We start from the raw sequence: 24771 nt of genomic DNA on the forward strand, positions 1-24771 counted from the left end.
TGAAAAGAGAAGGTACAATGAGGGTGGACGCGGCGGGAACCCGGACGCTGAGACGAGACCGGAGAACGTTGACGTTGTACCGTGGCGGTTGAGAGCGCCGGTTATTAGAGAATGGAGGCAAAAGTGTGAAGAAAGTGTGGGAGTAGAGCCAGTCGTAATGAAAATGAAAAACCTCACCTCGCTAATTCCCGGTATTATTACTGTTTGGGCCGAAAGAAATTTCAGGATAGGGCTTCAATTGAATGCCCAAACTACATGATCTGGGCTTCAAATTTGAGATCGGACCCATTGTCTGGGTTTAATTTAGACGCACACATCACGGACAAGGGACCTTGAAATTAAATAATTTTTCTAGGAGGTTAAGAACAATAAATCCTAAATGCTCAACAAGGGAAGAGTGGGGGCATATGTGGCTTCAATCAGGCTTTAACATTATTAGTTACCAAGATAAAAATAAACTTGTTGGTGAGATTCCCCACCCCGGCCTAACCTTTCCCTTCGTTATCAGAGCTTGCATGAAAATGGAGAGCTTAAGAATGGAGTGCTTATGGTGACAACTTCGAGCATGTCTATATATTATATATATATCACTCATCCTGTAACTGGCCGCATAAGAAGTGCTATAATGATGATTATTAGATTAAAATATAATTAAGAAAAATGAATGAAAGAAGGAACTAGGGCATTCAAACAATTCAATCTCATTCATCCACAAACAACCATCAAAAACCTGCTTCCAGTGTATTGTAGTGACTCATGATCGTTTTAAGTAAATAGAACTACAAAAAGAACCCTGTAGAGATAACTAGATAGACAGTTTCCATGCCAGCCCGGCCTAGAACTTCTGGATCACCACGGAATTGGCAAGACCTGCCTGCTCTACGGTATGGGTTGGATCAGTAAGAAGTTTGGGAGGGAAACCCATTATCTGCAATTGATAGTTTGTGGCGCTTCGAGGTCTAGATGCATTGATGAAGGAACAGATGTCATCAACCGTGCGGTGGAGATTGAAGCGGGTTATCATTCGAGTCCCATCAGCCAACCTAAGCTGAATTGAGGTTGATGGTAAACTTTCGTCCACAACTAATCCTGAAGAAAGGTTTGGAGCTGAGTTGAGATAGCTGGAACTGAGAGTTGGCTCTGGAGATTCTGAACTGCTGCTGCTACCAATAGTTCTTCCAACACCCTGAAATGCTACCTGGCGTTTCTTCTCTGGTTCCTGCAAGGAGAAAAAAGTTGAGTTATATCCTCGAATGCACTTCAACCTTCTGGGCAAAGGCAACGCTAACAAGAGCAAGAGACTCACAGGGAATTTCTCGTCCTTTATCAGATTGACATGAACTGAAGTCCTTCTATCAGCAGGCTCAAGCCCTTTAGGACACTCAGATTTTCTTATGCTCTGCATCGAGATGCAATCAAGTTGTGAATAAACAAGAACCAGCATTCTGAAACATAAAAATTAACACACTCGTAAAAGAACTGAAAACATATAGAATAGAACGCCTATTTGTAAGATACATAAAATGGGAAAGAAAATAATGTGCAAGGGTAAACTCAATAACATCTGTCACTATCTATCATTTTTTTAACTCCATTACTTAAAATGTGGTGTTCAATCCAACTCGTCATTACCTCTAAAAATGGTGCATTTTCGGGATCATCCAACCTTCTCAGAGGGCCAGCATCTACAGAGAAACCATTGGTCCAGAAAACTATGTTGTGAATAACAGAATCAGGATGCTGAGGTGCAGAAGGAACGGTTTCCCCTGAGAGTAATCTACCAGTTCCAGTAAAACTTGTTGAACTTGATGATGGATGAGGATGCTCTGGAGGACCTTCTATGGCTCCCAGTTGCTTGATTGAAAATTTCATCTACATCATTATTCTTGGAAGGATCTTGAACAAGCATGCCACCGCAAAAAAACAGAGTTGTAGCTCTTCCTTTAGCATGTCATTATAATACAATGAACTGCAGGGTCAATAATGATATAGAATGCTGAAAATGAATAAATAAATAAAAAATGGCTTCATCAAAGATATAGAATGATGATTGTGTGTTTATAAATCAACCTGCTCAGGGATGTGCAGGTTAAAACCTAACAGCTCGTACCTAAACAGGAACTAATCCAAATATCCAACACTATACAGTAATACATTCCAATTCTATGAAATGAGAAAATAATTATACAGCATCTAATGTAAAGCAAACAACATAAACTTTTGAATGAAGACAGATCAATATTGTCTAAAAAAATCTTCTTTTTTTTGTTTTCTCGGATGAAGTATGCAGGCACTGAATCAAGAATGGTTAAAATTTGTTTGCACTGAGTTTTTATGGCAGGAGAAGGCAAAAAAATACCCAGAAAATAGTATGTGTCTGTGACTAGACAAGATACTGGATTGCATGTTTTTATTCGAATAAAACAATAATTATGCTGAATGCATATCCCAGAAATGATTCAACTTGCACTCCATGCACATAAGATCAAAAGTGGCGTCATCAAAGAAAGCGAGACGATATTTTCCAGTTATTGAGATCCCTTGAAATTCAATAAGATTATTTATCCCACCTGATGCTAAAGTAAATCCGTCAAACTTAAATGATAAATTCAACTTGACCTGCTCTAGCAAACTCAATTTCAAACCGAGAAAGCTTACCAAGCACTAAATCTAATTTCAATGTGAAAAGCAGTGGTAATAGTTTTGAACCATTACCTTTCCAATCCTGGAGTACCAAGCGAAAATTTTATATACTCTAGCAAACTCCCCGGTAAGTTCTCACTCAAGTTCTAATCCACTATTAAGTTTTTTTCTTCTTTTTCATTTTGTAAAATTCAAATTCATCCTCAAACGCCATAGAAAATCAACTAAGATTGAAACATTAGCAACTCGTCAATAAATGACATCCTTCCTTAACCTTTAAATTTCCTCAACAATCAAGCAAACGTTTGGATGATTTATGATAAAAAATAATCAATTAAATTAAAGAAAATTTTTTAAAAAGAAAAAGAAAAGAAGAATACTTTTTCTCGCCACCGGCGTAAAACTCCAGGGGGTTATCGGAATCGTGTACAGAGGGGCGGTTCAGATCCGAGAGCGTGCGTATACCACCGGCACGTCTGCTCGATGGCTTCGCATGTTTCTTGTCACCGGAGGCCATTGATTTCGCCTGATTGAGAAGAAAGTTTGTAGGGAGCTCGAGAAGAGGAAATTCTGTTTCTCTGTAGCTCCCCTTAGGCTAAAGCTTGGCTTGGCTAGACTTCTGAGAGCGAACGTAAGTATGCATTATGATTTAATATTTGTTTGGGATTGTTTGGTCGGGGAAATGTGGAAATCCATATATTTTTTTGTTTTTGTTTGGTTAGTTCAGGAATGTAAGTGTAACTCCTTAAATTCGACCTATACGATTTGATTAAGTCTAGCATATTATATTAAAGATTTTGAGAGACATTTTTTTAAAAATATTATTCGATAATTTAAATTCATGTTACAAATGATTTTTATATAAAATTATATTATAATTAACGATAAAAATTAAATTCGTAAATATAAAACATGAAAGATACCAGGTAAAATATTACATAAAATAAATATGGAGTATTAAAAATCAAATATCAGTAACACCAACAGAAAACGTCATAAAACGATAAATACTTAAGAAATAAGGTACATGTCGCCATAATTAAAAACAGTTCGGGAAACAGAACATTACAATAAAACACTCTGAGCTAAATGTATCAATCCTCCAAGTGCCTGATACAGAGTGCCTATCAGAATGTATCTGAAAGGGGTAAAACAATTTGAAAAGTGAGCTAGAGGCTCAGTGTGTCCCAACAGTGCATAAATAAAAATATATAGTTATGATTTTCAAAATCAGTGCAGATCACAATCATTGAAACATCATAGGAGTTTTTAATTTAGAAACATCATAGGAGTTTTTAATTTAAAAACTCCGCATCGTCCTCTAACCGAACGCCATGTGCAGATCCCCAGAAATGCACAACTTAAGGGAGTACCTTGGGGCCTGCGAGCCTACCCAAGATAATTCTCGGGTCCACAAAGGCTTACCCAAGAAAATCTCAGGGCCGCATAGCCTACCCAAGGCTCGACTTAGGTCCATAAGGAATTACCAATCGGTGCTGAACCTAGTAGAGGAATTACCAACAGCGACTGAACCTGCCAGAGTCTTCATACCAGAACCCATAGTACCCCCGTAGAAAACATTTTTCAGACGGTAACCAGTAGTAACAGTAATTTAGAGTTCAGACAGATCATCAGTTCAGTAAATCAGTATCCAGAAATCATAAGTCGGGCAATCATACTTTACATTTCAGTAAATCTAGAATCAGATAAATCATTCAGTAGACAAATCAGATCAAATATTGTATTTCAAATCAGAGAAAACAATCATGTGCACATGAGATTTCAAACAAATATTTAAAACATTTATTATGCACATAAGGAACACACCTCAATAACATGATCAGTCCAAAAAAATCTATCGAGTACCAGCTTCACTAGGCTCTTCGACTGAACGTGAGCCTAAGTCATATCAGAACAGGGTTATATTTGGAATAATATTCTAAATAGAATAACTAACAGTGTTTCAGAAATATACGAGTATTCACGGCTTCTCGTGGACAAGCGGATCGGGAGGAACCGGGTCGAGTAATGAAACAGTCTGGAGATCCCCGAGTACCTTTAACATAACTATAATTAGTCCTTCACCATTCTGTTCAATTAACTAAATTAAAGCACTTAGATAAATATGAATTTTTCAGGTTTACGGGTTAATTCGGAGGCTTTCGAGTCTAAATTTGACCAAACTGATTGCGGAATCAGAATCAGTATATCGAAAAACATAAAATATGACTTTTTTGAAAATTCGAATTATTGGTCAAAGTCAAAGTCAACGGGTTTGACTGGCGATTTGGAGGCCTTCAGGTTCGAATTTGGAGAAACGGACTTCGGAAACGGATTCGGGACGTCGAAAAATATCATAATAAGTATACTCGAACAAAATCAAAGGTCGTTTAAAGCCAGTCAAAGTTATAGTCAAACGTGCTCAAAAGTCCACATTCAACTATTATGAAAATAACAATTTTTAATAATTACAAAAATATCACCTTTTTTAAAAATAATTACCAAAAATATCACTTTTTCAAAATAATTATCAAAATATCACTTTTTCTCAAAAAATTTACAAAACTAACACCCTTAACAATATTTACGAAACTATCATATTTTAACAATATTTACGAAACTAACATTTTTTTAACAATATTTACAAAATACCACCATAACCGAAATTAATTACATATTAGTCACTCTTTTCAAACTATTTCTAGAATAACACCATAACCAAAATTAATTACGTATTTATCACCCATCTAAACCAACACCAACTATAATATGTTTTCAATCTAAACACTGAAATATTATCCAAATTAAACGATCTGACTTTACCTACGGTGGATGGACGAAACAAGACGGTTGTTGGAATGGCCGGAATCGACAAAACTTAAAACGATGATCGGGGTTTTAAGTGTCGATTTCCCTTCTCGATTCAACCTATTTGTGACCGATTTCGGAATCGGATTAGTCGGGGTTGGACCGATGGTCGCTGCTGAGACTGAAGGACACGACGGTGCACCACACCACCGATCGGAGGAGAAAGGCCGAATGATATCAAGAGTGAGCTTAATGAAAATTTTTAGTTTTTATTCAATGCACGAATAGGGAGTTTTTGCAGGAAAATGGTTATCACCCAAAATATAAAATAACTTCACCTTTTATTGTTTCCAATAAAAAAACAAAACATAGCATAGTGGACATGCCATTGTGTCCCACTTCATTTTATTTTATTCTTAGTGTTAATATTTTATTTATAGTGCTAATTATTTATTTATATTGCTATAATATATATATATATATATATATATATATATATATATATATATATATATATATATATATATATATATATATATATATATATATATATATATATATTATTGTGGCAATTATGGGGTATGACAGTAAGATTATTAATAGTAGATTTTTTTAGTATATTACCGGAAATGTCATTACTTCATTTCCTTAGGTATTATTGGATTACCAGCGTTTTAGATTAAAATGCCCTTAAATTTTTTTTTCTTTCAAAAATATCATTCTTCTGTCATTGAATAATAAAAATTTTATGAATGTTAAATTATAAATTTATCCTTAAACTATTTTAGATTTACAAAAAAATGTATATAATTAAAATTTTATATGAAGTTCAGGGGTTAAAATAAAATTTTATCATTTCATTAAACCTTTTATATTTTAATTTTGTTAAAAAAATTATATAAATTTTATGAATTTAAATTTTTTAAAGAAAATATATAAATATTTTCTAACTTGTTAAAAAAATAAATAAATAATAAGGATAATTTGGTTAAATATACATTCTAATAATCTTTTATTCCTTTAACCAAATATGGTATTCTTACATTCCTGCTAAGCCAACTAAACACAAAATACAACATTCCCAGTAATTCTATTCCCTAGTAATCTTATATTCCTACTGATAATCTTACATTCCGTGAACCAAACACACCCTTGATATTTTCTTCGCTGCAACTATAACCGACCGATCTTGGTATGTGCCCTTGAGCCTAAATTATATTATTGTCGGTGGCGGGATTCTATCTTCAATCGTCAAACCAAAGCCCAAGTAACTGATTCGGTCCATATCACCTGGGCTCAATCCACGGCTTTGCCAAGAAAATCGGGCGAGACCCTTACCGTGCCAACTATAACAGCAATAACGAACCAGTTTAAAGTTGCGTTTTCAATATTTATTTTAGGGTCGAAAAGCAAACCTGGAAGTTCTTCAATGCACTTACTGTTTTCTTTTTACTGGTAATTCTATATAATGTTGATGGAACTGGTACTCGGTTGGTTCCTCAAAAGAAATTGAATCCGCACATAGATTATTGATTGAAAACCACGTTTGTAATTCACCTTCAACCAAGTTTTTCAAAGCGATAATGATTTGATGGTGCATTTCATTAAGAATGGATGCCCTGTTTTCTTTTGAATCTGATACCTGATACGACGTTTTGCTGCGACCTGGAACGGTTTACGTAAGAATTAATGCACAAAAATCGTCTGCTTTCTATGGCTTTCATATCTCAATAAATACCAACAAACAGTAGCGAATATAATGAACCAACCTGCTAAGCTGTTCGTTGATGCCTGTAACACGATTATGATACGAGGCCAGGCAATCCCAGCACAGCTCAACACCATGTATTTCTTTACTTAAATGAAAAGAGCGATCATTTAACATAAGCAGATGTGTTACATGTGTTTAGTGTAAATGCTTTTTCCATGTTGTCTCCACTCCACCTTTATGTATATTTAAATCTATATATTATAAATTACACACTAAATTTATAATTATAAATAAGTTATAAATCCATAATTTTAATATTTTAAATTAAATCAATGTTAATAAAAATGAAAAAAAACATCTTTTTAATACTGAATTCAGTATTTTTTTAGGTTTAATACAAAAATAAGTGTCTAAATTATATTTTTTTTCTCATTTTGGTGCTTAAACTATTTTTCTATCAATCTAGGTACCTAAAATTGCAAATGTTATTATTTTAAGTGCCTTGGTTGTTACATCTGTTCAAAAAATCTGTTAAATAACACATGTCACATTCAAGTTTTTTTTAAAATTTTATTAAAAAATAAAAGTATTATTTAAAAATATAAAAATCAATTCCCCATGTGCTCAACCCTCTTCCCTCCCCCCACTACAGTAAAACTGTACATTTGCGGCGTTTTTTTACGTATAGCGGCGTTTTTAAGCGCTGCAAAAAACACCTGTGGTGCTATGACAAACGTCGCAAAAAGCGCCGCTGAAAATAGCGTCGCTAAAGTTCGCGGCGTTTGGTAACAAAAAACGCCGCAATAGGTAACGCTATATAGGTGTTGATATTTAGCGGCGTTTTTCCCACAAACGCCGCAATAGGTGTTGAGATTTAGCGGCGTTTTTCCCACAAACGCCGCAATAGGTGTTGAGATTTAGTGGCGTTTTTCCCACAAACATCGCAAAAGATCTGGTATATAGAGGCGTTTTTTAGAACAAACGCCGTAAAAGGTCATATATATAGCGGCGTTTTAAGATACAAACGCCGCTAATTACCTCTCTATAGATAAAAGAAATTGATTTTGCAAATTAAAACTAATTTGTCAAATGTTGTTTTCTACTCTTTTATTACTCAAATTTAACCTGTAGCATTTTCCAATAAACTTGACATCCATAACAACAAACTTAAAATCCATAACAAGAAAAATGAAATCCATAATAATAAATCAAAGTTTACATTAACGTAAAATATAATGTAGTTCAACATTATTAACTATAATAAACAATAATATCTAAGATATTTTGCTTCTAATCTTACACATTCTTCAAAACTCTTCGTCACAATGAGGCGCTTAAATTCAAAGAGATAAATCCAGTTTATATGGGAAAACAATGATGCAGAGCTAGTATCGTCCTGTAATTTCTTGCACAGATATTTTGCTTCATGAGGTCTTACTCCAATTGGCATGCCACTTGAAAAGGCCCCATCCATGGCAATGCAAACCTGATCTCTAGTTTCATATCCAAATAAAACATCAGTTTATATGAAAATCCATTATATCTTACGTTAAAAAAGTTAACAACACATTTCTGCATGGTCAGTCCCAGCAGTCAACAACTCTATGGCATGGGCAACTATCATGATGATAAGCAAAATATAGAGATAGATCTTAATAATTGTGCAGAAACATCCAAGCTTGAATTTCATGATAACTTCTAACAGCTTATCGGACCAAACATATTTTAAATCAATAGCACCCAGAAAAAGGCTCCAAAACTGCATTCCTAACAAACAGAAAGATATAAAGATGGAAATATGACAGCTTACCAAGGACCAAATCCTTTCAAGCATTCTGCTAAAACAACCTAAGAACAGACAAAAGCATAATCTAACTTAAAGATAAGGAAGCAAAAAGAGAATTTAACGGAGATTGTAAATTAATATTTTATCCCCATTTGTCACCTCAGTATTTTCCCCAATAATTTCAATTATAAGCCCCATCAACTTATGTGCAGAGGCCATTGGTTTCAATTGAATGCTTTTCTGTGCCAAACTGTACATGCTTTCTAACCCCTAACAGAAGAAAATAAATAAACGAGATATGTAATACAAGGAAAGTACATACCACTGTGAATGGCCTGATGTATAACAAGTGAGAAATATACAATTCTATCCAATGGCATGTTGCAGAGCAGAGACTATTAGCATTACCCAACATTATTTGTAACATACGGTAACCTACAAAACATTCGAGGAAGAATAAAAAGGGAGTCGGCCGATGCTTTTTAACAGTAAATTTGGTATTTGTTTGCGCAATTGAATTTACCCTAGTTTCAAAAATGTATTGGAGCTTTCGTAGTCGTGTCGATTACCGTTGGAAGTACAAACGTTGGTCACCGACTCCGACGAGTGACCTTCCTCAAAGTTGTTCTCCGAGTCACCGGCAACTTGTCTTCGACCCTCGGATATCTGCAATACCTGCAGTGATGAAAGCTTGTAGCCTATTACCTATACTTATAAATATAATAACTACTGGAAAGCTTAGATTCAAGTACTTAACAGATCAAAATTCAGCTCATAAAACTATGCCATTCAGTACAGTAGTGAATTGCAATCCATTATAGAGAGGACATGGACTTTGGACTCAAGATTTTAGGTTATCAGTGTTTTCAACTTTCAAAGAAAACTAGTTTGGTCTATCAAGAAAAAATTAATTAACAATTGAAAATTTGCACAACTCACTGTGTGCATATTTCACTCTTCACAGATGGATGAAGATCATGTCCAAAAACACCAAAGGTTTGGTGCAAGAAGCTGTTGTGACTAAAAATGGTAATTTCCCTCTCTTCTCGTGTCCACAGCCTGCCACAAATGATAAATGGATATAGTAAAAGAAAAGGTTGGGAGGATATGAAATAAACATCGAACGAAGTAATTTTACTTCGAACTGTAAACTAGCCATTTCTTTCATTCAGATTAATACAGGGTCAAAATATGGGTTTGATATGTATGCTCACTTTTTTCTAAAAAAATCCATATGTTTGGAGGACCATACTCCCATATAGTTAAAGCAGATACAAAGGGACCACTCACCGGTTCAAGAATTTCATTCCCCTGGTTGCAATTTCTTCATTCTTTTCAAACCAAAATGAATAAATTCTAGGTAATCAATATTAGCCAGTCGTAGCCACCTGTGCTGCGCTTCCATGAGTATCTGCTCAATATCTGCACCCAACAAGATCCATTTTTTCAACAAAAATTAACACCCCTTGAGCTTAACAATTTTTCTTCTGCATAATAGGATTCGAATGAAGCTATTTATTCCATCTTTCAAACCAAACCTCACAAAATAAAAAATAAATTAAAGCCCACCTCGTGAACTAAAATATTAGCAAAATGGAGCAAACATAACATCAAATGCAGTAAATTAAAACATGACAAAATATAGCAAGAAAAAAAGAGCAAGATTCAACTACCACTAAAAACCCAAAATGAAAGATAATAGAAGAGCCATTTCCTGCTCCAGTCCTCGAAGATCCTCTATGCTTGCATCGTTCAAACATTCACCCATGTTTTGCCTGCCATCGATCCCATCAAATGTACACAAATAAAATAAAATTAATATTATTTATATACATTAAAACAAAAATTAGAAGAAATATAAGGTTTCAATTCAAGTTTTTCAAAAAAGAAAAAGAAAAGTAGAAATCTAGGGGTTTTGAAAGTGATACGAAGTGGAAGGACTGATGAACTCGTGGATTTTTCCAGAACTGGAAATCACGATGATGGAAACCCTCGCATCACAGAGAACGGTGAGCTCATTAGCTTTCTTGAAGAGACTGTTCGGGTTCTCAAAAGCATGAGGCCATTGAGAGTTAAGTTTAGGGCTAGGGTTTGCTAAATTTAGTTAAATGTGGTATATATATATAGCGTTTGTATAAAAACTACTAAAGAATGTTTATTTAGCAGTGTTTGTACTTAAAATGCCTTACAATATTTAGCGGCGTTTATATAAAAGCGCCGTTAAAGTATGAGTATTTAGCGGCGTTTATATAAAAACACCACTAAAGTATGAGTCTTTAGCAGCATTTGTATATAAATGACACTAAAGTACGAGTCTTTAGCGGCGTTTTTATATAAACGCCACTAAAGTACGAGTCTTTAGCGGCATTTTTATATAAACGCCACTGAAATATGAGTTTTTAGCGGTGTTTGTATAAAAACGCCACTAAATCACGAGTCTATAGCGGCGTTTGCAATAAAAGCGTCACTAAAGTACGACTCTATATCGGCGTTTATACAAAAACGCCACTAAATGACAGTCTTTAACGTCGTTTATATAAAAAATACACTAAAGTACATTCTTTAACGGCATTTTTATAAAAGTGTCGCTATAGTACTAGTTTTTAGCGGCGTTTATTCTAAAAATGCCGCTACAAATGCCGCTATTTAACCATTTTGCTGTAGTGCCCTCGCCCTGCAATTCCCAAATTGTAAAGACCAGTTTTCAATGTTTTAGGGTATCTTTGAGATTTAAGAAAAACTTGGAGAGTTTTTTCAAACAAAAATATATATTTTTTAATTTTTTTTAACGCATGTTATTTAACATACTTTTTTAACTGTCATTATAATCGAAATACTTAAAATAATAACGTTTGTAAAATTAGATAAATTTTTTAATTGATCGTTATAGTCGAAACACTTAAAATAATAATATTTGTAACGTTAGTTATTTGAATTGATAATAAAAATAATTTAAGCATCTTATATTAAACATTTTTCAATATATCTAATTAGTTTTAGTTTTTCAATATTTGGCAATTTATTTTTCTCCTCTATAGTATTTTTCGGTTGTCATAAACATTTATATGATGATTTATAATTTGTTCCAATCAATGAAAGCGTGTCAAATGAAAGCGTGTCAAAATAGCGCTCATAGACATTACATATGTGATATGTGCAGAAAGGGGGAAAAGATCTAATCTCTAATTGAAATACTTGAAAACTGTAGGATAAACAAGAAAATTACTGTGTAAAAAAATCCAACATAATAGAAAAAAGAGGGTTAATACTTAATAATGATTTACACACTTAATAAACTTTTTTAGTGAAAAGACTTCGCAAATTAAAAAAATTATTACCGCTTCCAACGTTTCCGCCGCTGCCGCCACTTCGGTTGGTAGTGTAACCGGAAACTGCGGCACTATTATCGTCCATTCTACAATTCAAATGATGCTTATACCCCATACACATTGGCACGTTTAAATTCAAAACTTTGGCTTTGTTATTATTGTTGCCACAGTTACCAGTTTTACCGCGACGAGTTTTGGTAACTTCCTTTTTACCGCTACCCTTGTCAGCGGTTCGAGCCAAAGCATCGAAGTTCTTAACAGCGGAACCACTACGACGAACCTGCCAAACCGGGCTGCTTCGCCCCAAGTGAACCCCTGCCCTACTGGGACTACTCGGCCATTTTCTAGATTTGGATTCACCGGCTGAGTTGCTGCGAGAACATGGAGCGCTACTTACTTTCCGGGCACCCGCCGCGGAGGCGGTCATTCTGGGTCGGGTCCTACTCGTACATGCGGATCTACTCCTTGAAAAAGGCCAGATATTTATGTTCAACTCAGCCGGACTCCCTCCGCTTTGATTCTGAGTCTTCTTTTCTTTCTTCCTCTCTTTCTCTGAATCCTTGTCTTGTTGGTTTTTGGCTCCTATCTTGCCCTTTTCTTTCTTGAAAATATCTCTCCACCGCTTCGAAACTGATAAGACAGGAGCAGACTCAGATGCTATAAGAGGGCTAGGCTCTGGGTCGGGTACAGATGGTTCTGCTGCGGGTGGATTCTGTTCGGTCTGTGGGTTCTCTTCAGGTTGATTGTTGGGTAGGAGATGGAGAGGACGGAGAACGCCATTAACGAAGAGTTCATCGGCGGAGATAAGATCAGGCGGAGGAAATGAAGGATTCCGGACCATCCAAAACTCGAATTCGGGTGAACTTGAATGGCTGCTTGTACTGCTTCTTCTTCCACTGCTGCATGGTGATAGATTTTTGGATTCTTTGTTTACAGTGGTTTGGCTCTCCATTTTTCTTTGGTAGAAGAAAAAGAAAGTTTGAGAGGAAAAAATTCAGAATTTATTATGTTATTTTAAAAGGAAGGTGAGATTTTGTTTTTTAGTGAATACCAGAAAGAGGGAACAAAAAAGAAAAAAAGAGAAATTTCTTAAACATATCATGAAAGAAATTAGAGTTTGTTTCTAAAAAATAAATATTTTAAAAAAAATTAAAATATTGAAAAAAAACATTTGGTTGTAAAATTAAAAATAAATAAAAATTAAACATAAAAAGATTTTTCTATTATTTTTATTGAAATTATTTTAGAAATTCAAACAATATAAAACATGAAATTTGAGTTTTAATTTAATTTATACAATTCAAATTCTGTTTAAAATAATTTTAGTGTAATGGTATTCTTTGTTATTATAATAAAAATTTTCTAATAAGTATATTTTAATTTTGCTATTTAATAATTGTTTGTTTATTTTTTCCATAAACTTTTAATCAAATATATTTTAATTTTTTAAAAAATTAAATAAAATTATTTTATACAATGAAAATAAAATAAAAAGAAAGTTATGGGCTCTTAGGAAAGAGAAATTCTGATTCCACATAAAAAAGAGGTAAAGGGCATGGGAAATTGTTATTGTTGATTCAAATTACGAGTGATTAATGAGGTTTGATTACGATTGAGATCTTTTGCTATTAGAATATGAGAAGGGCGTTTTTAGGAACCTTATTTTTTTAAAAAATAGATTTTATATTTTTTTTACTTTAAAATAAGTATTATTATATAAAGTCATTTTCAATAGATAATAATTTTAAATAAAATTATCATGGGTGGTAATAATTAAAAAATATTTTTAAAAATAATTATCACTGATATTAATATCATATGAAAACAATGATAAAAGTAAATAAAAATGATTAAATTTATGATTTGATTATAAAATCTTAAATGATTTTGATAGAGTCGTTGGTGATTATTTTTTATTTTATTAAAATCGTAAATAGTTATTAATGACTTTGATAATTTAAGAAACATCATTTGATTATAAAGCAAACAACGATTTTGTCTAAAGTTAATATGAGACGTTGATGATTTTAACGTTATTATAATTTTGACTTAACTTCTTAAATATTTTTTAATTGAATAGAAAAATTTCAGTTTTTATTTTATTTTCTAATTATTTTAAAAAATAATTAAAAAAATTGAAAAGAAAAAATGTAGATTAGATTTGTTTAGCAATAAAGTAATAATAATAACTAATAGGATCTTGGCAAATAAATGTTTTCATATTAATAAAAAAATTCAATAATAATACGAGTGAGCAAGAAAAATAACAATTATATTCTTAATCAACGAGCTCTTGTTGTAATTTAAATCAAGTACTGTAAAACGGTACATCACAGTTACCTATGGTACACATATACTTGTCATGAATCATGATCAATTGTGGCATCATATATTATAAATTGAAATTTGTAGGAAAAATTCTGTTTAAAAGGGTTTGTTTTTACAATATCTTGGCCGTTTGACTAAACCTAGGAAGTTGATGTGCTAGATTCTTGATGATTAATATATATATACATCCCAAAAGATAAAATGATTTTAACTTGAGTATACGAGAGAAATATAATGCAAGTGGGTTGACCTAAGTGCTATAAGGAATTAAGTCCATTCCTCCCAAAAGTGAGACTCATGATGCCATGTGATGTGGGGAACACAAGTGTATGTGCTCACATTCATGTCTTCTTCATTACATGGTGTAAAAAGAGAGCATAAGATCCAGCCCTTTATGAACACAAGTATGCATTTGGGTTACAAATAAAAACTTAAAAAAATGTGTATAATGTCTTAATAAAATACTAATACTTAAGGTATTAAAACCCAATGAACTATTGAATTTAAAAAAATGTGTTGGGTGTGAATGAAAGAAAAGGAAAGTCTTTCATTTATGTTCCTTTTTACAAGAATGTCAATACTGGAAACTTGAAAGTAAAGTTTCCAGCCTTTATGTTGGTGAAGTGTATAATAAATGAGAAGTAAAGTGATATTTAACCAAAAGGGTTGGAGAAAAGCATAACATAATGCAAAAATGGAGATGAAAGCAAAAAAGAATTCACCAATATACTCTACTGGATAAAAGGAACATTGGAGTTTAGTAGAGCCCACAAGGGAGAAACCCAAAAGGAAAAACAATAAACAATGAATCTGAACCATGTGATGAACATAAGTCAAATGGGTATATACGAGAAAGAGGAAGAAAGATCGAACGGTTGAAAGTAAGCAAAATCATAACTAAGACTGGACCCCAACGTTGATGGGTAAGTGGTTGGGTTGTAGTATAATGGTGAAAAAGTGTGGGGACTATGGATCTAAAAGGAGTGAAGTGTGGGAAAGAATAAGAGAAAAGTTGAGATTTTTTACCAAGGATTTTTCTCTCCCTTGTTAATGGCTTTTGTTTGTGACCAAAATGATGAGCCATGTGTAATCCAAACAAAAGTTACCTAAGAAAACCACATTATTTCATCTGTTTAAATTGGACCCCTTATAATCTTTTGTAGCTTAAACTTTTATGTTAATTTTTTATGCATTTGGGCATAGTATTTATAGCAATAATGGATTGTTCGAAAGTGGTAGCGACGCCTTTAAATGTTTTAAAGATTGGGGCTAATAGGGACAACCATAAAAGACAGGATTACAGGCAAGACAGCATATCGACCTAAGCTATGGTTTCATTACATGCCTTGATAAAAGTTTAGATTGTTTAAAGGATCGCAGTTTGTGAATCTTCAGCGAGTCAGGGTACAGTCTGCCAGGTAGGCTCAGCATTGAGCGCCAGAACGTGGCCAAATATAATGAGAAGTCCCATCTCCTACGGGAAACCAAAATATACAAAAGGAAACAATATTCTCACCGCACCCATACGTTTGGATTTTGAAAAGCATAATTTAGCAACAACAACAAAAATAAACGTAAAAATGCAAATTCTCACAAAGGGTAATGGGGGGATTTTACTGAACTTGTTTGACTTTTTGCGATATGTGGAATATATTGAGGAATAACACAGACAAGGAGTAAGATGGGTTCCACCTGCATACTCTGTTCTCTCTTTTAAATTTTTTTTAATGGTTCCAAATTTTTTTTTAAAGGAATTGACGTTTTCCCCCAAGATTATCTCTTTTATCCACAGGCTATTCTTCATTGAATCAGATAGTGTATCACCGAATAATGAAACATAACCAGGAGTCGCTTTCCTGGCTTTGGCTATATTCGTCCAATTCCTCCGGGGAGTAAAATCCAAAATTCCGAATAGCGGGTGATATTGAAAAGGCCAAACCGTCATTAATAACGACCGTTCATCGCTTCAAAAAGTAGCAATGAAACTTCATAGAATCAAGACAGCCACGTAGTTTTATCATCCGTACTCGTAAAATCAAATATCTTTTTACGTATACGACATAAGAATGATTAAGGATCGACACTAACTGAAATTTTGTTTGGTTTTCTTTAATTTAATTTAATTTTATTTAAAAAAAAGTATTATTTTCATATTTTACCAGATCAGGGATGTTTTTGGGCCTTTGTTTTAATTTAGATTTGTAATATAACTGTCTACTTGGGGTTTTTATGCTTTATTTTCGTTATTGATGTTCACAATAAAATTTTATTTATTATTCATCGCATATGAAAAATTTATATTATTAATATATATATATATATGTTCACTTTACAAAATATTTATAGATTCACTAAATTAAATGTCACCTCTAATTCGATAATTCACGTATGTAAAAAGCCATTCTAATTAGACACAACTTTCAAAAGTATTGTTAATTAAACACGTCTTCATCTATTTAACTGTCTGAATTTTAAAAAACTGAATGTCAATATTGTAATTTTCTTTTAGATGTCATAACGTAAAATAATTTAAAAAATCATATTATTTGAGTAGAATGGGCTTCACTTATTTTATCGCAAGCAGTGACGTAAAATTGCACATACTCCTATAACTATGCCTACTACTACAAAGCTTCGCAACAACAACGACAGAGAGGCAACCAGTACATTTGAAAGTTTCTATTGCTTCCTTCCAAGCTGTTTCCTTGTTTTCTCATTGTCTCGTGTCGTGGGTTGTTAGGATTTTTAATTGCTCACCAACTATTAATAATATTTTAATGCTTTTCTCACCCGATTTAGGTCAATTCATTGAATCATCATCGATTCCAACAAGATTAAATCCAATTAATAATTTATTCACGATATTAAAATCATAAAGGATGGAAATATTTTTCTACACTTTAACTTTTGTCCCTGCCAAGTCTTGTCTATAACTAGAGAGAGGTAGTAAAATTTACAACCACAATGGTGCATTTCAGATTCACCCGAAAACCTAGGAAACTTTAGTTTGTAATATATAACTAACCAATGTATTTTACCCCACACTTTGTGCACAATATGGATCGATCAAATTTTCGCTATATTCGAAAAGCCTTTTAGTTTTAGTGGGAGTAGGTTGGGGCATTGATAATATATAAAAAATAAAACCCGTTTTGTTATTGTACCCTGTTGGCATATATGTGATCGGATCTTTTAATTATAGGGTGCATGCATATGGCCGAGGCCCGAGGGATGTTTTGCATTTGCATTGTTGTCTTGTAGCATGATTTTGGGTCGTCATTTAGCAAAGCTGGCCAAAAGTAGCAAGGATTATGGAGGGTTTTGACATCGTGTTTCCACATTCCACGTGGTGGGTTCACGCTCGACAAATTATCATGCGACTCGTACATTAATTTCCTGTTTTTTGAATAAAGTTTGAGAATGATCCATACCTGACTCCTTTTTTTGCTTGTATTCTATGGTGGATGGAAGAATATTTTTTTGAGTGGAAGATATGGGGGGAAAAGAGGCATTCCATTATGGAAGTTGGAATACGGATTATTATTGAAAGGGGATGCTAATAAGGCACCACAAAACAAGACTGAGGTCAGAGGTTCACTTCCTCCCCATATCACAGGTTTAATACAAAAGACTCCACGAACACGAGCAAAACTGCACTACACACTTTGCTTTGCTATCTTTAAACATCTGATTCTTTATGAATTGGAATTTAGTTGTAATTTTTAATGGCTTCAGAACCAAGTTGGAGGTCCATTGATATATAATAACAAAAGCTGGCCCAATTTAGTAGTTTTTATTATTAGGTGAACATGAATTTTATTGTAAAAAAAAAAAACAATCAACCTATACAAACGAAGAATAAATCACCGCCACCTATACATTCAAATCCCACACTCCACGACTATGATTATCTAATTGACTCACTTTACAAGATTTCATACTGTCGGAACTGTCTTTCGGGTATGCCCGGAATTGGGCTTTGACTTAGGAAAATGATTTGGAGTCGCCACCGATCATTTATTTTAAAGCAAATGGGTTGATCGGATGCCTTATTTCTTACCTGGTCTGCTTTTTACCAAAGACGAGTCGGATTCGGGAGTCGGTTACAGTCAAGGAAGGGTTAACACCCTTGAACTGCCCTTTCGGTACTATGTAATTTTCAGTTGTCTTTAATTAAGAAAAATGTAAGTTTAATTAAAAGATAAAAATATGACTCAAATTGCTTACCACTTATTGACCGAACGTAAATCCTTAGAAAGAATCAAATGTTAAGTTTGAAATGAGAAGTCGAATTGGATTATGACATAAAATGCTAAAAAAATAATAAACAAAACAAGGAAAAAATGAAAATGATAACGACATAAATAATATAATGAAAACAAATGAAAAGATAAAACAAACATACATAAAATAAAACGAAAAAAATGAAGAAAAAGAATAAAATAAAAAAATAAAGAGACAAAAAAATAAAGCTAAAAAGAAAATAGAAAAAAAACGTAAACAAAAACAAAAATTAAAATAAGAAGGTAAAAGAATAATAATAAAAAAATATAAATAATATAGATATATAGTAAGGTATAGTATTTAGTAAAATAAGAAAAAGTAATAAATATATATGAAAATGAATAAATATATACATATACATGTATGAATAAACATTAGGATGAAAATAAAAAAATACATATATATATATAAGGAAATAATAATAATAATATAAAAAATAATACTAATAGTTACAATAATAATATATAAAAAAAAGTAAAAATAATCAGAACGAGACCAAATTGGGGGGTCAAATTCGAAAGAAAATCGGGGTTTGAATTCAATTGAAGTAGCAAAATGGAAGTTTTTACACCATAAAGGACCGAAATGGGATTTTCCCACTAAACGTTGAAAACACGCGGATCCAGCAAAGCGGGTCGGGTCCAGGCGCGGGTCACCAAGGGTCCACGGGCGCACTATAAAAATTAATTTTTTTTTAAAACATTCATTTGTTCTCTTCTCTCTCGCTGAAGCCACCATCAAATCTTTTTCTCTGCCTTGTTCATCCAAATGATGAACAGGCGCCGTGATTCCCAGAACACGGTCGCTGCGCCGTTGATCGGTGTCGGTTTCCGGTCATCGACAGCAAAAATTTTATTTTTATATTTTTTAAATCTCGAAAGCTTTTTAAACCTTATTTTCAAAAATCAAAATGATTTTTATAAAAAGGAGCCTCTGGGGGCTAGATCTACGAAAAACGATCTTGACCGCCCCTTTACCCCTCCCGTTCATCGGTCGAACTCTATTTTTTGGGTTTATTGGATGACCAAACAACCAAAATCGAAACCCCACAAGGTTACACGCATGCACAACAAAGAAAATGTACGAACGTTTTACCTTTATCCTTTTCAAAACATCGAAAAAAAATACTTTGGTTGCTATAAGTTTGGATGATTCGAAACTCTGCGTATCTCGTAAAAATTTGCTTGTATTTTGTCTCAACTGTGTGTACAATATCATTGATTACATGCTTATTTATAAGGTTTACAATGCCTATTTTTGGGAGTTTTACTCCGGATGAAACACTAATGTTATGTGTTTGTTGGTGTGCTGGTACTTGCGTCGGAGGATTAGGGCGTTGGACCGAGGGACTCGGCCGTGAAACTCGGGCATGAGATGTGCTGGAGGCGGCTACGTGACATTTGGATGAGATGAGGCAATCTGTAAACCCTAGCCTTGGGTCACGTGGGGTGTAACTTGTATTTTTATTTGCATTTGGGCCTAAGGTCTGCCCCTGTAAATAAAATAATAAATAAATTAATATATACTTGTAATATATAATATAGTATGAACATAATATATATATATATATATATATATATTATACTATGGATGAAAAATTGTGTCTACAGCTGCCCCTCTTTATATTTTTTCGTGGAACGAAAAATAGGACAAAGATAAAATGACACAAATTTTTGCTCATGGGTTAAAAATTGACTTTGGTATAAGAATAACTCCCTGTCGAATTGAGATATGGATGGCTCTTCCGGCGCAAAGTCGAGTCCATCTCAAAATAATATGGAATTAAAGTCGCAGTTCAGAATTTGGATCAGAATATGGCTTCCTATTGCCAAATTGTAGTCCACTTCGGTCTTCTTTTGGATTTAAAGACCTTGATTTAAAAATTCGACTAGAAAATAATTCTTCGACTCCACCATGTCGTTGATAGGCCCTCTAGCTGAATGAAATCGAACTCAAAGGTCTTTGTTGACAGATAACCCTTCTAGCCTTGAGTTATGCTGCACATGATGTGCCTTGGAGCTGAGCGTAGTCAAACTCGAAGGTCTTTGTGTTTCAAGAGAAACAATTTCAAAGGTTTTTTTGTGTTTCAAGAGAAATTGTCTCAAGGGAGACAAAACTTTGTTTCAAGGGAAACTCTCTCAAGAGAGACAAAATTTGTTTAAAGGGAAACTGTCTCAAGAGAGACAAAATTTATTTCAAGAGAAACTGTCTTAAGAGAGACAAAACTTAGATCCAAAAGAAACAGTCTCAAGGGAGACGAAATTTGTTTAATGTAAAACATATTCAAAGATTTTGTTTCAAGGGAAACTGTCTCAAGAGAGACAAAATTTGTTTCAAGGGAAACTGTCTCAAGAGAGACAAAATTTGTTTCAAGAGAAACTGTCTCAAGAGATACAAAACTTACTTCCAAAAGAAACTGTCTCAAGGGAGACGAAATTTATTTCAAGGAAAACATATTCAAAGATTTTGTTTCAAGGGAATCTATCTCAAGAGAGACAAAATTTGTTTTAAGGGAAACTGGATCAAGAGAGACAAAATTTGTTTCAAGAGAAACTGTCTCAAGAGAGACAAAGATAAAATTTGTTTAAAGAGAAACTGTCTCAAGAGAGACAAAACTTAGTACCAAAAGAAACTGTCTCAAGGGAGACGAAATTTGTTTAATGTAAAACATATTCAAAGATTTTGTTTCAAGGGAAACTGTCTCAAGATAGACAAAATTTGTTTCAAGGGAAACTGTAACACCCCCAACCCATACCCGATCCGGCTACGAGTCCGAGATGTCACATTGACTTTTCAAAACCTTTACTTGAACAAAATAGTAAATAATTTTAAAACTTTTACTAAATACAATTGACTAATTTTCATAAATTAGTATCATATGATTTTACAAACCAATTAGAGCATATCAAATTCCAAAACTTTATTTACATGCCAACTACATCTATATACCAATTACATATATTTTCTGATCTAAACTTTGTAAAGGAGATACTGACCTGTCTAGCTCCACATTGCTCTCTATATTCTTTTCGAACCTACGTGTGAAACAATCACACGCTAAGTTGATGACTTAGTGAGGCAAATAAAACATATAATAGAAATCATAAAACATTCCATATAACAAAACACGTGAACATTTAATACTAACTTATCATACAAAATCATATAACAATTTCATACAAAATCACACATCTTTTTATATAACAAATACTCATGTACATATATCATCATATACTTTCTTAGCATTATTATATATATTATTATCATTATTTATATCATTATCATCAAATTATTTATCACATGATCTTGTATTTATCATTTCTGCATATCATATAAAACATATATCATTTCACCTAGAAACACCCATAACATCATGCAATTCATATAACGCATTTCGTATAATCAAAAACATATCCATCATATATATATATTGTATTTGTTATTGTTTCTTTATTAGCCCATGATACACTAGTGAGAACTAAAGATATTTGAGTGCATTGAGGTTGTGCACAAATGCTGTCACCACATCTCGTATAAATGCACCGAAGTGCCGCGTAGAATTGCACCGTAGTGCCACGTAGAATTACACCGTAGTGTCATATAATAATGTCCATAAGGACCACATATCATTCCTTAAGAACCATATACATATGCCAAGGATCACATAGGTGTCTCAACAGACCCCATACATGTTCCAAATAATACATATATGTCCCGAAGAACCGCGTAGACCCTCGACTATTGGCATGCCAACTATACCCCTAGCTCTCATGACACATAACATGGGCATTATCATTTATTTCATTTCATATTCACACATTCATGTTACTTATCTCTTATCGCATGTCTGATCTCTTATAATCATGTAATCACATAGCTCATGTCATTTCTTGTGAAATCACACATATCATGTAATACATATAACTTCTATACTTTCTCATATATTCACATAGGTAATATCATAGGACTTATATCTTTTCATATGGTTTATGTTCTATTCTCTTATATTCACATACATGTAATGTATATCAAACATGTTTACATAAATCATTTCTATATAATTCACATGTACTTATATTCTTTTTCATATACTCACATAGTCATATAATATAATATTTCATATGACCTCATATATCACATCACTTATATACATATCACTTAAATTATTCCTATTTACATAATTTATGGTCATATAGTTCCTATCACAAGTCACTTATCTTATCTCTTCTTCTCATATGTTCATATTTATCATACAACACATAAGTTTTATTACATATTTATATCACATTCATATATCACTAATTCATAATATAATTTACATCGCATCATCTATCTTATTCTTTATTTCTTGGTATGCACTTATATTACATAACCTATATTATACTGATAAACATATATATTACTTCTATTATTTCTTTTATATACAAATTAATCAATTTACTTAATTCAATTTCATATAACTCCTATAATTTTCTCATATCACTCCATATTCAAGTTTCTTAATTGATACATTATTCTCCTTTCATTCTATAACTCAATCTTATTTAGTTTCTTTCAATTCACATTAAATCATATAACGCTATTATATTAAATTCTCATAATTAATTATACCACTATGTACACTCATAATCCCATTATTCATATAACTTTTCCACATAATTACCTAGTTTCTATTGTTTCTCGTGGATTCACTTTCATCATATTCTTTTATTTTTGCATATTTTATTTCATAATCCTATACTCCCTTTATCATATGATTTATGTAGGTTCTCTTATAACTCTTCATAAACATATATTTTCCATTCTATATATTACGTAGATCTTATCATATGACTTATTCTTTATACTTACTTAAATTATAACACATACAAGAACATATCAGCTCATATAATCAATCATACATACATTTCATGTCAATCGCCTACTTATAATCAACACTTCATGCATAATAAAACAACTATCAGAAATAGACTTATCACAAGTCCAATTTCCTTATAGTCCTATAAAATAAGATGCACTCACATGGGCCTCACTAAGTTAATACCGATCTCTCATATTTCCCTTGATCGATCTTATTTTCCAAATGTTCCGGAACTGATTTATGATCGGTATCTACACAAATATACAATTTAAGGCAATCTATCAAAATCTAACCTTATAACTTGATACTAATAGCTTAAACGACTTTAAGAAATCAACATTTCCATTTTCCTTTAAGGGGTATCGATACCCTACTGGGGGTATCGATACCCTCATGACATTCTGGAATTCTGCTCGTTTGATAGGGTATCGGTACCCCTTTGAATGGGTATCGATTCCCCCTAGCCCAGAAATCATGTTTGAGCTCGAAAATCCACTTGATTCAATTCAAACGCTTCATCTTTCATCCCCTTTCATATTCCTAACTTACATATACAACTTAAACTCATTAATATTCATTTATCTCATCTTTAACCTCAAAATTCCATCTTTCTTATGGAAATCAATAATCATACCAAAGTTTCCATGTTATCCAAACTTAATTATAACACTTCTATCTTCTTATTCTTATAGATGACAAGTCAAATTCATCCTCCAAATTTGTTTAAACCTTCTTATTCAAAATTTCACTTAAAACCCCATATTCTTTAATCTCTTCTAACATCTTCATCTTTGAGTTTTTACTTATCTTTAGACTTCCTTAAGCTTTCTTACTTTCCAAAGAATCAAAACTAACTTAGAATTCAAATAATAATCAACTAATAAAAATTCTCACCTTAGCTCTTGGCTTCCATGCGTGAAGAAGAAAGGAGAAGAAGAAAACTCTGGAAACTCATTTCCCCTCATTCCCACTTTTTTTTATATCCCTTAAAAGAGAAATAAAAATCTTCTCTTAGAAAAGA

The 24771-nt window shown here is 32.9% G+C and overlaps 1 protein-coding gene and 1 pseudogene across 1 annotated transcript; both read right to left on the reverse strand.

Moving 5' to 3' along the window:
- Positions 1 to 667: 667 nt before the first annotated feature.
- Positions 668 to 3256, reverse strand: LOC120190083 (annotated as a pseudogene).
- Positions 3257 to 12217: 8961 nt separating this feature from the next.
- On the reverse strand, positions 12218 to 13320 carry LOC120190099. Its single transcript, XM_039193229.1, has one exon. The coding sequence runs from the start codon at positions 13227 to 13229 to the stop codon at positions 12237 to 12239; it is 993 nt and encodes a 330-aa protein (XP_039049160.1). The 5' UTR covers positions 13230 to 13320; the 3' UTR covers positions 12218 to 12236.
- Between the last annotated feature and the right edge of the window lie 11451 nt (positions 13321 to 24771).

Source organism: Hibiscus syriacus, unplaced genomic scaffold, assembly GCF_006381635.1.
Source record: "Hibiscus syriacus cultivar Baekdansim isolate YM2019G1 unplaced genomic scaffold, ASM638163v2 tig00116962_pilon, whole genome shotgun sequence".
NCBI classification, from domain to species: domain Eukaryota; kingdom Viridiplantae; phylum Streptophyta; class Magnoliopsida; order Malvales; family Malvaceae; genus Hibiscus; species Hibiscus syriacus.